The sequence below is a fragment of the Chenopodium quinoa genome, unplaced genomic scaffold (genome assembly GCF_001683475.1).
Source record: "Chenopodium quinoa cultivar QQ74 unplaced genomic scaffold, ASM168347v1, whole genome shotgun sequence".
Classification (NCBI taxonomy): domain Eukaryota; kingdom Viridiplantae; phylum Streptophyta; class Magnoliopsida; order Caryophyllales; family Amaranthaceae; genus Chenopodium; species Chenopodium quinoa.
In genome coordinates, this window is record NW_018743292.1 from 6219605 (window position 1) to 6233578 (window position 13974).

Sequence of the window (13974 nt, forward strand, 5' to 3'; positions counted from 1 at the left end):
ATGTGTTACTTAATAGAGGATACGTAAAGTTTGTTGGAGGATATATATTATTTAATAGAGGATATGTACAAAACTTGTTGCTTTTGTTTGTTGATTTCATCCTTTTGTTGGCTGATATGTTTCATTTGTTGGCTGATATGTTCAATCTGTTAGCTGATATGTTCCTTTTGTTGGCTGATATACATTATATCACATCCTATTATAGAGGATATCATCCAATTTATAGAGGATATCATTCAACTTATAGATGATATCATCTTAAGATGATATAATTTAGACAATAGAATTTATTTAATAAAAATAATTAGAAGGTCAACAATGGCATAACCACCATTGAAAGTCCCGTACTAAGCTCATGGGTATAACATAATATGCTCATTTGTCAACCAAAATACATGCATTTGTTATCAAAACGCTCACAATTCAACATACAGTCACAAAGATAATCAATTTCAACAATTATACATCACACAAAAAAGCCTCAAATCGATTTTTTTGGGCATTTTTCGAAATATTCGAGAATATCAAGCAATTATCAAACCAATTCAAGCATAAATCATGGACAAATATAATCAACAATCAACGAGTTTCTCGACGTTGATGATACTACTGCCAATAACAACGCCGCCGATGGGAGCGATCATTGGTATAAAGAAAAAAACCCGCTGGACTGACGAAACATTTGATCAGGAATAGTTTGTGTAACATATATCTCAAATCAAATGCTTCCTTAGAGTTCATCTAAAAAATTCACATAAGAGCACTACCAATGGTGAGCTAAAAATTTGCTCATGGGCATTTTGGGTGGGCATAAAATTTGATCATGCAATACAATGGTGAGCAAATGAGAAAAAGCCAAAAAATGCTCATGAGCATTTCTGAAAATGCCCAAAAATTGAGCATTTTTTTAAGATGAATAGTGCTCTGGTGGGCCCCACAATTTGCAATGGTTATATTTTTTATAATGCAAATTCTGAAATAAATATTTATTAAAAAAAAAAATTAAAATTACCAACAGTCATAAAATTTAATTCTCTATAAATAAACATGCATTTTGGTATATTTTGGTATAATTTCAGAAATACCATAAATCTTCCATATTCTTTATTTTAACGATAAAAAAGACACAAATAAAAAAAAAAAGTTACACAAATTTAGACTAGTTTTTATTTATTTGGAGTAATATTGTTAAAATATAAATGAAATTAATAAATAAAGAAGTGTTGTGAAGGAGCCAAAATTGAAAAAGTAAGAGAATGAGAGTAGTGGGCAAACATTTTTTTTTGCTCACCATTGGGAGAGAAATTGTGAAAAAAAATTTGCCCATAGGCAAAACAGATTTGTTGAGAGAGAAAGTGGGTAGAGAGATAGTGGTGGACATTTTTTTTGCTCACCGTTGAGAGTGGTCTAATAAAAGAGAGAAATGTAACATTATAAATGTTAGATTATATTTAGAACCAAACAAAATTTAATCAACAATGAGTTCATATTATCAAACTAGAAAGCATCCCCATAAACCTAAACGACTTGACGTGCCACTAATAATTACGAAGCATTATACATAATAGGTTTATATATTAGTCCTTTTTTTTTTTTTTCAAATTCTTAAATCAATGAACATAATACACAAGTACAAAGGTACTTAAAAATAATAACAAAACCAGCTCAAATTTTAGTTCGCCTAACTTTAGAAATCTGGTTGTTGAAAAACTCCTTAACCTCAGCAAACAACAACTCAGCTTCAGGCAATTCAGGAAAAACGTAAAAAGCATGAATAGCACTAGAATACTCCACCAACTTCACATCTTTCTCATTTCTTCTCAACCACTCATAATACCTCTTTTGCCAATCCTTCAACGGGTCAAACCCGCCCACAAACAACAATGTGGGCGGGTATTCGACCCCACTTATATTCATCGCATTCGGCCCACTTACATTCACGGCCCAATGATCACAGTCCAGCCCATCTGGCAAAAACGCCTTCCACAACCACTGAGTTCGATCCATTGACACAACTGGCGCACCCTCGAGTTCGACTTCCGAGTTGACTCGCTCTTTCCCGCCGAAAAACGGTTGGATGTTGACGAGTCCGATGACTTTGAGGAGAGAGAAAGTGGAGGATGATTTCGCGTAGTTTACGGCGAGGTGGTGAGCGAGGTTACCGCCGGCGGAATCTCCGGCGATGAATACGGTTGACACGTCAGCGTTTTCCGGCCAGAATGGGAGGTTTTTCCGATTTTCGGGGTTGTCGAGGAATTTAAGGACGGCAAAGGTGTCGTCGTATTGAGAAGGGAATTTGTGTTCCGGTGAGAGTCGGTATTCGACGGAGCAAACGACGGCGTTTAGTTTGCGGGCGAAACGACGGCAGACGGCGTCGTACACGTGGGAGGCGGCGCTGAGGAAGGCGAAACCGCCGCCGTGGAAGAAGACGATGATAGGGAGTGAAACGACGTCGGATTTGTGAGGGACGAAGAGGCGAAACCAGAGATTGTTGGAAGGGTCGAAAACGACGTCGTGGGTTGAGACGGAGTTGTGAGGGGTAGGATTGGGTGCGACGTGGCGGTCTAGAAGGTTCATGAGGGTGCGGTTGATTGTGCCATCTGTACGGCGGACGATGTCGGTGACGAAGTTGAGGGCTGTGATTTGGACACGTGTTTTGAAGGGTAATGAGAGGGATTTGGTGGGTGAAGGTGTGGGTGTGGTGTTGGTAGTGGTGGTTGCCATTTGAGGAGAGAGAAAGTGGGAGTGGTTGAAGAGAGAGAGACAGAGTGTGCGGTGGGAGAGAAGAAGGAAGGAAGGAAGGGAGGGAGAATTTATATGTATGAAATTATGAATTATGAATATGAATTGTGGTAGATTGGATTGTTGGATTTTTATATGGATAAAATATTGGGTACAAGTATTAGATTTAGCCAGGATTCTAGTGTTGGTTTATGCATGTTGAGTGGTGTACTCGCCTACTCGGATGCACAATGGTCATTGCTACGAGTAGTATATTATTTTTCCTTCAAATTTAACTGTTATATATATGCGTTTTGTTTGTTGAGAATTTTAAGTGAATCGGTATTTGTGATTTGTTTTGGGTGATGGGGATTAGAGGTAAACCCCTCTTTTATTTCACTATATAGGGATTGAGTTTGTGACTAGGTATGGGAAGGGATTGGATAGATATGATGAGTTTTAAAAAAAACAAATTAATCTTAAATGAATAGGATGAGATACTTAAAAAGTAAGTAGGGGTAATTTTTCCCCTAAATCGATATTTTAAGTATAATACATACCAACCATGAGAAAACACTTGTTATATTCTTAAATATCTCAGTCACCTATATTAACGAGATCTAATATTATTCCTATTCCTTATCCTAAAAGTTGCATATAAAAACCTTTATTGATTAAATTGGCATGGAGCATTATCAATATAAAATGTGTACAAATTCACACGTTAATTGGTATAATTATTGTTTCATTTAACCAACCTAAAATTTCCAATTGTGACTGATGAGGGTGCATACATTGATCGTTTATCTAAATGAATAATGAGGAAAATGATATAAAAAGCCTTAGAAACTACAAAAAGAACATATCAGAAGATAAAAACCTAGTAGAAATAATTAGTAAAATAAAACATTAGTAACAACAATCAACGAGCTTGTTTGTACTGTCATACCATTTATTAGAAAATACTCCATAAATAATGTTTATCCATGTTTATTTGCAGCCATGAAAGGGTAAGGGGAGTGAGGGGGCTACATTGCTTGTAACCCTAATCCGGAGCATTAATTGTAAATATAATTAGTTAATGATAATGGTTGTAGTATGATTATTGGGAGTTGGTTTGAAAGATGAGAAAATAAATGAAAAAAAGAGTAATGGGACTTAGAATTTGTTGGTTGTGATTTCATGCAATAGTATTCGAATTTATTATAATGGAGTCCTACATGTCATGTATTATGCTGGTTCACATTTCTTTTCGATGCCAACCAACTTGAAATCTTTTTTCTCAAGAAAATTTCCCAAAAAAGAAAAAAATACCTAACTTTTAACCCTAACTTTTCCATGTTAAGAAGACTGTTGTGCGACAGCGGAAGCAAAGGTCGTAAACAAACAAGAAAACAATAAAGAAATTCAATGCAAACAATAAGAACAACACCAAGAATTTACGTGGTTCACTATCGATGTGATAGCTACGTCCACGGGCACCGAGATCGAATGATTTCACTATAAACTGGCAAAGATTACAAAGATTACAATGAAGAACTTAATCACTCAAAGTATTCTCTCTCTTGTGTTTCTCTCTCCGTTACCCTAATAATGATAATAGGAAGTTTATATAGTAGTGATTCCTAATTAAGATATACTTAGGTTACAATATCACAATATGATAAATATTAAATTCGTAATCGCTGAAAAAACCCAGATCGCCCGGTCGGGCGAAGGCCCGCCCGATCGGGCGCGAGAACACGTCTTTTCCAACAACCGAAGTACTCCAAAAAACCCCTTCCGCCCGGCCCGATCGGGCAATGTCCGCCCGATCGGGCGAAGGCTCGCCCGGTCGGGCGAAAGCTCGCCCGGTCGGGCGCGCGAGAGCAGCTTCTTCAACGAATTTGCCAGGCACCTCTTCTTCTTCTTCCCGGTCAGACCGGGTAATGTCCGCCCGATCGGGCGGACAAAGCAACGAAGTACGAGTCACCTAATACTTATCAACAATCTCCACCTTGACGAGAACTCGTAGTCAGCAAATGACCCCATCAAGACATAGTGAAAAACATCTCAAGCCAAACCCGATGCAAGACTCATGCATAAGCCATACATCCCGATAAGTCTTCAACCAAGACCCATCACATACTCGTCTCCAAGTATAACAACTCATAATGCTCCACCTGCATCACAAGCCCCGGGCAAGCTCCACCTTAAGGCCAACACACCTACACCAGGAGCTCCCCAACTTCGCCCCTCAGGGCCTACTACATCACGTAGTAATCAATATTTAACAAGTCTAAGCAATGTTTAAACTTGCTAAACGGAACAGGCTTAGTGAAGAAATCAGCCGGGTTGTCAGCAGTCCCAATCTTCTTCACCTTAATCCTCTTGTCAGTACGTAAGAAATGATACCTGACATCAATGTGCTTCGTCCGATCATGGTGTACTTGATCTTTAGCTAAGCAAATCGCACTTAGACTATCACAATACACTGTAGCAAAATCCTGTGCAATACCCAGTTCACCTACTAGGCCTTTGAGCCAAATAGACTCCTTAGCTGCAGAAGTTAAAGCCATATACTCAGCTTCAGTAGTTGACAACGTAACTGATGACTGCAATGTAGACTTCCAACTAACCACAGAACCACCCAAAGTGAACACATAACCAGTCACAGACCTCCTGGTATCCACATCAGCTGCATAATCAGAATCACTGTACCCAGTGACCAAGCATTCCTTATCATTCCCGTACACAAGACCAATATCAGCTGTCCCTCTCAGGTAGCGAAAAATCCTTTTCACCCCTTGCCAGTGTTCCCTCCCAGGTCGAGCCATAAACCTGCTTACAACACTAACGGCATGCGCAATATCCGGCCTAGTACAGACCATAGCATACATCAAACAACCAACCGCATTTGCATATGGAACTCTAGACATATAAGACAACTCCTCCTCTGATTGAGGTGACATAGACAAAGACAACTTACAACTAACAGTAGTTGGCGTATTTATAGGCTTCGATTTTTCCATCCCAAAACGAGACAAAATCTTTTCAATGTAGCTTTTCTGAGTCAAGAAAAGCTTACCTCTAGCCCGATCCCTGTAGATCTCCATACCCAAAATCTTCCTAGCTGCACCCAAGTCTTTCATGTCAAACTCCGAGTTAAGCATCTCCTTTAATCTAGCAATATCAGATTTATTCTTTGTGGCAACCAACATGTCATCAACATATAACAAAAGATAAATCATGGAACCATTATCCAGCTTACTATGATACACACAGCAATCATATGAATTCCTGTCAAAACCTTGTGAAACCATAAAAGAATCAAACCTTTTGTACCACTGTCGGGGGGATTGCTTAAGTCCATACAATGACTTTAGCAATCTGCAGGCATAGTGTTCCTTTCCAGGAACTTCGAATCCTTCGGGCTGCTTCATCAGAATCTCCTCCTCCAAATCGCCATGAAGGAAAGCCGTTTTAACATCCAACTGCTCCAGCTCAAGATCAAAATGTGCTACAATTGACAATAACACACGGATAGAAGTATGTCGAACCACAGGTGAGAATATCTCAACAAAATCAACCCCTTCTACCTGACTGAACCCCTTAGCAACTAGCCTAGCCTTAAAACGTATTTGCTCAGTTTCCGACAACCCTTCTTTCTTCTTGTAAATCCATTTACAACCCACAAGCTTCCTCCCTTCCGGTACTTTTACCAGTTCCCACACTCTGTTCTTGTAAAGAGACTGCATCTCTTCACCCATTGCGGCAAGCCATTGCGCAGACTCACTACAACTAATTGCTTGTTTATATGTGGCAGGTTCAAATGACTCTACATCATCAGCTACACTCAATGCATAACCTGTCATCGCATCAACACAGCAATTTCTTCCCTCCATCTCTTCAATCAATCTAACAGGCTTCTTGATAACTCGTTTAGGCATCTCAAGAATGGTGTCAGGTTGACTAGATGACCCCTGATTAGATTGCTCCACCTCATCCCCAGAGTTAGAATGAGTAGGAGTAATCTCAGGTTCAGGAGTACCCGGCACTGGAACATCAGCATCATCATCAATATATTGTACCCGAGGTAAATCAGCAATGGTCGACTGATGTACCTCAAGTACCCCATCTGTCTGTAATAAATTGTCTCCTTCCCTTCTCAAATCTGAAATCTCTGCATTTTTAATTGAATACATGGTGTTTTCATCGAAAGTAACATCCCTACTAAGAATGACCCGACCCTCCGAAGGTGAAAAAATTCTAAACCCCTTCACACCATCCCCGTACCCAACAAAACACCCCTTCTTGGCTCGTGGATCCAGCTTACCCTCAATAACATGATAATAAGCAACACAACCAAAAATCTTCAAATTCGAAAAATTAGGCAACTTACCACTCCAGATCTCAAACGGAATCTTGGAATCAATTCCAGAATGAGGACCCCTATTAATGACATAACAAGCTGTTAACACAGCTTCACTCCAGTACCTCCTCCCAAGCCCTGCATTAGAGAGCATGCATCGAACTCTCTCTAGCAGTGTCTGATTAACCCGTTCTGCTACACCGTTCTGCTGTGGTGTCTTCCTGACAGTATGATGCCGACCTATACCCTCATCTGCACAGAACTGATTAAACTCGTCTTTGCAAAGCTCTAGCCCATTGTCCGTTCGTAGCTTCTTGATCTTCCTTCCTTGTCGATTTTCCACCAAAGCTTTCCATTGCTTGAAAACTTTGAAGGCCTCATCCTTTGACTTAAGCAACCTAAGCCATGTGTATCGGGACTTGTCATCAACAAATGACACAAAATAGTGGTAACCTCCCATACCTTCAACTCTAGATGGACCCCAGCAATCTGAATGGATGTAATCGAGCACTGCATCAGTAATGTGAGCACCCTTGCTGAACTTTGACCTGTGTTTCTTACCAAACACACAATGCTCACAAAATTCAAGGTTGGCAACCTTGACCCCGGATAGAAGACCCCTCTTGGACAATAGCTGCATCCCCTTCTCCCCCATATGACCAAGCCTCATGTGCCAAATCTTAGTCATCTCCTGGTGAGATACAGATGCGCAAACCGCAGAACTAGGCAGTGTAACACCCTCAAAAACATAGAGGGTGTTCCTTTTGATACCCTTAAGTACCAACTCAGAACCTCTGAAAATACACAACTCCCCATCTGAAAACACACCATTGTACCCCAAGTCATCCAGGGTACCCAATGAAATCAGATTCTTTCCTAAAGCAGGAACATGCCGTACATTAGTCAAAGTTAACCTCCGCCCATCAACAGTCCTCAACCTCATGGAACCAATACCTGTGACCTTACATGGAGCATTGTTACCGACTATAACCATACCCCCATTGCGAGGTTCATATGTATCAAACCAATCTCGACGTGGACACATATGGAACGAACACCCCGAATCTAGAACCCAGTTATCAGATAAATCATCAGACCTAGCAGAACTGACTAATGCTAAATCTTCCTCTGAATTATAGCTCTCATTCGGTTTCTCTTCAACTACAGCAGCCTGGGACTTGTTTTTCCTCACCGGACAATTATTCCTAAAGTGACCCGGTTCTTTACAGTAATAACATGTTTTAGTAGTAGTTTTACTAGATCCATCCTTGCCGTTTCCAGCACCCGACCCAGCATTGTTCCCCTTGTTAAACCCCTTATTCTTTTTAGACTTTCCGGACTTAACAAACAACCCACTACCATTATCCCCATTATCACTCGTAGCTTTCATTCTGAGTTCCCTAGTATGAAGTGCTGCCTTCACTTCTTCTAAGGTTATAGAATCCTTACCAACAACAAAAGACTCTACAAAATTCTCAAAGCTAGACGGTAGAGATACAAGTAAAATCAACGCAGCATCCTCATCATCAATTTTAACATCTAAATTACGTAAATCAAGCAAAATAGAGTTAAGTTTTTCTAGATGTTCCCGTAAGGAAGTACCTGACTGCATCCGGAGGCTAAACAACCGCTGTTTCAGTAATAATTTGTTGGTCAACGACTTAGTCATATACAATGACTCCAGCTTCAGCCACAATCCAGCCGCCGTTTCCTGATCAGCCACCTCCGTGATGATTTGATCATCAAGACTAAGTAATATGGTAGAGTGTGCCTTCTCTTCCATAACTTCTAACTGCGAGTCAGTCGGTCCGTCTCCTGACTCCGAAGTAGTACTCTTTGGAGCCAACGGACGCCATATCTGCTGTTGTTTTAACAGAGCCTTCATCTTAATTTGCCATAGCCCGAAACTATTTTTCCCGGTAAACTTCTCAATTCTTATTGTTGAATCTCCTGCCATTGTTATCTTCAAGAAACTCTCCAAGGATTGAACCTGAGCTCTTGATACCAATTGTTGTGCGACAGCGGAAGCAAAGGTCGTAAACAAACAAGAAAACAATAAAGAAATTCAATGCAAACAATAAGAACAACACCAAGAATTTACGTGGTTCACTATCGATGTGATAGCTACGTCCACGGGCACCGAGATCGAATGATTTCACTATAAACTGGCAAAGATTACAAAGATTACAATGAAGAACTTAATCACTCAAAGTATTCTCTCTCTTGTGTTTCTCTCTCCGTTACCCTAATAATGATAATAGGAAGTTTATATAGTAGTGATTCCTAATTAAGATATACTTAGGTTACAATATCACAATATGATAAATATTAAATTCGTAATCGCTGAAAAAACCCAGATCGCCCGGTCGGGCGAAGGCCCGCCCGATCGGGCGCGAGAACACGTCTTTTCCAACAACCGAAGTACTCCAAAAAACCCCTTCCGCCCGGCCCGATCGGGCAATGTCCGCCCGATCGGGCGAAGGCTCGCCCGGTCGGGCGAAAGCTCGCCCGGTCGGGCGCGCGAGAGCAGCTTCTTCAACGAATTTTCCAGGCACCTCTTCTTCTTCTTCCCGGTCAGACCGGGTAATGTCCGCCCGATCGGGCGGACAAAGCAACGAAGTACGAGTCACCTAATACTTATCAACAAAGACTTTGCAGTAGAAAACGTAAAAACCCATCCATGCAATGTAGGCATGTAGCTAATACAGTGAGTCAGTGACATATATTTTGACTAAAAATAATAGGGCACCTCATCAAATTAACCATTATGTTACAACTTATATTGAACAAAATATACTCTAGTATCAGTGGCGGATCCAGGATTTTCAATTCGGGGGGACAAAATGCTTAACTTACAAATAGCTTAACAAAAAATAAAAACAAAAAAAAACTCAAACACACAAATTAGTTAATACTTAATATTAAAATTTCAAAATAAAAAACATACTTAGTCATACAATTCAAATGATGAAAAAAATTACATAAACATTACATTAAAATTACACTTTCATCCTTCGAGTCTTCATATTTTGGAAGCGATCAACAATTTTTTCATCGGAAACTCTTAGGAAGACATCCTTCTCAATAAAAGTGACCAAACAATCATTCATAAGTTGATCACCCATGCTATTTCGCAACTTATTTTTGACACATGTCACTGCGGAAAAGACTCTTTCAACACTTGTCGTGGCAACCGGAAGAATCAACATCAACTTGATAAGCAAATGAATAAGAGGAAAAGTCTTATGCTTATTAGTTTTAACAAGCATCATAGAAAGAGAGTTAAGGTCATTTAAACCTTGAAATCTATCATCATTTAGCATATTCTCCATGAATATATCAAGTTGACATTCAAGAGCCATCAAATCAAAGCTTGAAAATTCTTCGGGATAAAAAGAGGCAAGTTTAAGTACCTTATCTTTATCAAAGGATGAGAAGTTATCTTTAGGACTTAAACAAGCCATACATATTAGTATCTCCATATTCCTCTCATTAAATCGATCATCAAGTTCTTGAAGATGCAAATCAATCACTCTTACAAAAATTCCAACCCGAAAATGATGTTCATTTGTTGCTTCTTCAACAAAACGTCTTGATCTTCCTTGAGGAACATAAGGAGAATCCATAGTGGGAACAACAATACCATGTTTAGCACAAAATGAAGTTACCTTGTTTAAGAGAGTATCCCATCCTTGCTCCCTCATTTTTTGCAACACCAATTTTGTGTAAGTGACAAGTTCCATGGCATTTACAATATCTTGCTCCTTTCTTTGCAAAGCAACACACAAATCGTTAGTGTAACCAAAAATAGTCAACATCAAGTGAGCAATAAAAACAAAGTCAAATGACTCTAACTGTCCTAAAACAATTTGAGCTTTGAACTTATCTTCCGATACACCATGCTTCCCAATGTGTACAAGTACCTTAACAATTGTAGGAAATAAGAGGATGATGTTTGAAATAGACTTGTAATAAGAACTCCAACGAGTATCCCCGGGCCTTTTCAAACCAAGTTCTTGATTTAAACCCGATCCACTCACAATATCCCCTACATCCAATGCTCGAGCAACTTCTTCAGCTTGATCTTGTCGAATCATTTCTCTTCTTTTGCAAGAAACTCCAACCACATTCAATAAATTTGCAAGTATCTCAAAAAGCCAACCACAACTATCATTCTTTTTAGCAACGGCAACTAGTGTTAGTTGAAGTTGATGAGCAAAACAATGTACGTAGTAGGCACTTGGAGTATCATTCATAATCAAAGTCTTAAGACCATTTATTTCACCTTTCATGTTGCTAGCTCCATCGTACCCTTGCCCCCTTATCATAGATGGACTCAATGAATGTTCAACAAGTAAAGACATGATTGCATCTTTAAGAGTTAAAGCGGTAGTATTACCAACATGAACAATGCCTAAAAATCGCTCCATTACCTTTCCACTATCTCTATTAACAAAGCGCAAAACAAGAGCTAGTTGTTCTTTTTGGGACACATCACTTGACTCATCGGCTAATATGGCAAAGTAATCATCACCAACTTCTTCTATTATGCACCTAGTTGTTTCTTTGGCACAACAATTAATAATGTCCTTTTGAATAGAAGGGGAAATCATTTGACAATTTTTAGGTGCTTTTTCAAGAGTATGTTGTCTTACTTCCTCAACCTTTTCTCCTAACCATTTCAAAAGCTCAAGGAAATTACCCCTATTATATGACTCCCCGCTTTCATCATGTCCACGAAATGCCAAACCTTGCCCCAAAAGAAACCTTAAACAAGTTAAAGATGCATTCAAGCGGATAAAATATTCACTTTTAATCACCTCACTTGCATTGTCAAACACATTCAAGATTGATTTTTTTTTTTCCATCTCTTAAATTCACATATTTCTCATAAGCAAGATTATGAGCACTGTTAATTCCACCAACATGCTTCTCAAATCTTTCCGGTTTATTCCATGTCCTAAACCCTCCATCAACAAATGCATCACCCCCCGAATAACTATCAACTTCATTCTTGAACAAGTAACATACAAAACAAAATGCAGCATCTTTTTCAATACTATACTCAAGCCAATCCCATTTCTTGAACCAATGAACACTAAAGCGACGTAAACCAGACACTTGTCTTTGAGGAAAGTCATGAGTTTTTGGTTGGCAAGGTTTTTTAAGAATATAACCCCTCCTAACTGCATTTCGTTCATTTGCGGGGTAATCCATTATGTTTATTCTTTTTCCCGGATCATGAGGAAGAAGTTCAACATCGTATACCAAATTTTCCTCCAATGGTACATTACAAGTACTTGAACCACCCATTTCCATATCATCTTCTTGACTTTGAGGGGGGCTTAATGAAGGGGAGTTATTTGACTCATTTTCATGGAGTTTCTTTCTTTTAGACAAGAATTGTCGAAGATCGGGTTGTTTTCTAGTAGCCTTGGATTTGTTTGAATTAGGTGAATCATTTGACATTTCCTAATTACATTAAAAAATATATATCAATTATTCAATTTCGGAATTTCCACAATTCACATCATTGCATAAATGCATACTATAAAACCTAACATTAAAATTGCAATTAAAATTAAAATTCAACAAATATTGCAATTAAAATTAAAATAATTCAACAAAAATCTGGAAATTAGGGTTAACAATTGGTGAATTGGGGATTTCAAATTAACAAATTGGGAATTTCGAAATTCGAATTAGGGTTAGCAACTTAGCAAGACATACCATAAGTTTAGCAGCGACTCAGCGAGTGGTGAGGAACCCAGGGGCCAAGGCGGACAGGCGGTGGTCGGTGGAGCAGCGAGCCAGTGACGCCTGACGCACTCACGCACGCACCTGCAGCGAAGACTGAAGATGGAGCACAGCCGCACAGGAGCAGCGACGCACCACGCACGCACGAAGCCTCGACGGTCGCCGGTTGGTGGAATGGTGGAGCAGCGACGCAGTGGACTAGTGGAGTAGTGGTAATGGCGAATTGGAGTGAAGATTGAAATGGAGCTGCGATTTGTTTTGCTTTTTTTTTTTTTTTTTTTTTTTAATTTTTTTTTTTAAATTGGGGGACAGCTGTCCCCCCATGTCACTTAATTGGGTCCGCCCCTGTCTAGTATAGTACGAAGTAGTATTTAAGTTTGACACGAAGTAAAAAAAAAATTTACTTGGGCTCACTCAGCTTGAGGTCGGTTGGACCTAGCCTTGGTAGTAGGTCCGCCTCAAGATAGTGTGGTGGATGCTAGCTAGTTGTCATAGTAGTCTAGTATAGTACATACGGAGTAAATAAAAATTTACTTGGGGTTCACTTGGGGTCGATCGGACCTAGCCTTGGTGGTTGGTCCGCCTCAAGATATATAGTGTGGTGGATGCTAGTTGTTGTAGTAGTTTCACTAGTTTGACTAATTTTCATTGCTTGAAATTTGTGACAAGATGATACTTATATCAAGTAATTGTTAATTTTTCACGTCAACTCATTGACATATACAAATCCTAGGTTGAATGCGTAAATATTTTAATAAAATTATTTATCTTTCAAGTGCTACTTCAAAATAAAAGTACCAATATTTTTTCATTATTATTTATTTATTTTGAAATTGACACACCATTTATCATGGTGATGAACCGGTGACAGGTCCACAAGAGTATAGGGTAGACTGTAGAGGTGACAAAAAAAAAAAAAAGGTATCACATGAAAATATGGATTTTATTTATTTATTATTATTATTATTTTTTTAATAAGGATGAAATTTGGCATAAAATATTTTAAAATTACGTAGATAAAAAATGTAAGGATGGGAAGTGAAGCCGTTTTAGCTTTGTAGGGAGGTGAGTGATGACTCTGATGAGTCTTGTTAGCGTTCTGTTTTTCTCATAGTACGTTTAAATTGAATTTTTTTGGCTTGCAG

At 39.0% G+C, this 13974-nt stretch overlaps 2 protein-coding genes across 2 annotated transcripts; both read right to left on the reverse strand.

The window, feature by feature from the left end:
- Positions 1-1492: 1492 nt before the first annotated feature.
- Positions 1493-3096, reverse strand: LOC110736680 (probable carboxylesterase 18). Its single transcript, XM_021916974.1, has one exon. The coding sequence runs from the start codon at positions 2722-2724 to the stop codon at positions 1666-1668; it is 1059 nt and encodes a 352-aa protein (XP_021772666.1). The 5' UTR covers positions 2725-3096; the 3' UTR covers positions 1493-1665.
- A 6975-nt stretch (positions 3097-10071) lies between these two features.
- On the reverse strand, positions 10072-12541 carry LOC110735864 (zinc finger MYM-type protein 1-like). The gene is made up of 2 exons (XM_021916043.1): positions 11914-12541; positions 10072-11822 (listed from the first exon to the last, which is right to left on the reverse strand). Exons 1-2 carry the CDS (start codon positions 12539-12541, stop codon positions 10072-10074), a joined length of 2379 nt encoding a protein of 792 aa, XP_021771735.1.
- Positions 12542-13974: the final 1433 nt, after the last annotated feature.

What these genes read in the sequence shown, in the direction of transcription:
- LOC110736680 (XM_021916974.1), bottom strand. Translation starts at nt 2,724, where the DNA reads ATGGCAACCACCACTACCAACACCACACCCACACCTTCACCCACCAAA.
- LOC110735864 (XM_021916043.1), bottom strand. Translation starts at nt 12,541, where the DNA reads ATGTCAAATGATTCACCTAATTCAAACAAATCCAAGGCTACTAGAAAA. An exon ending in AAAAAAAATCAATCTTGAAT is followed by an intron (nt 11,823 to 11,913) that starts GTGTTTGACAAT and finishes TTTTGGGGCAAG; the next exon opens with GTTTGGCATTTCGTGGACAT.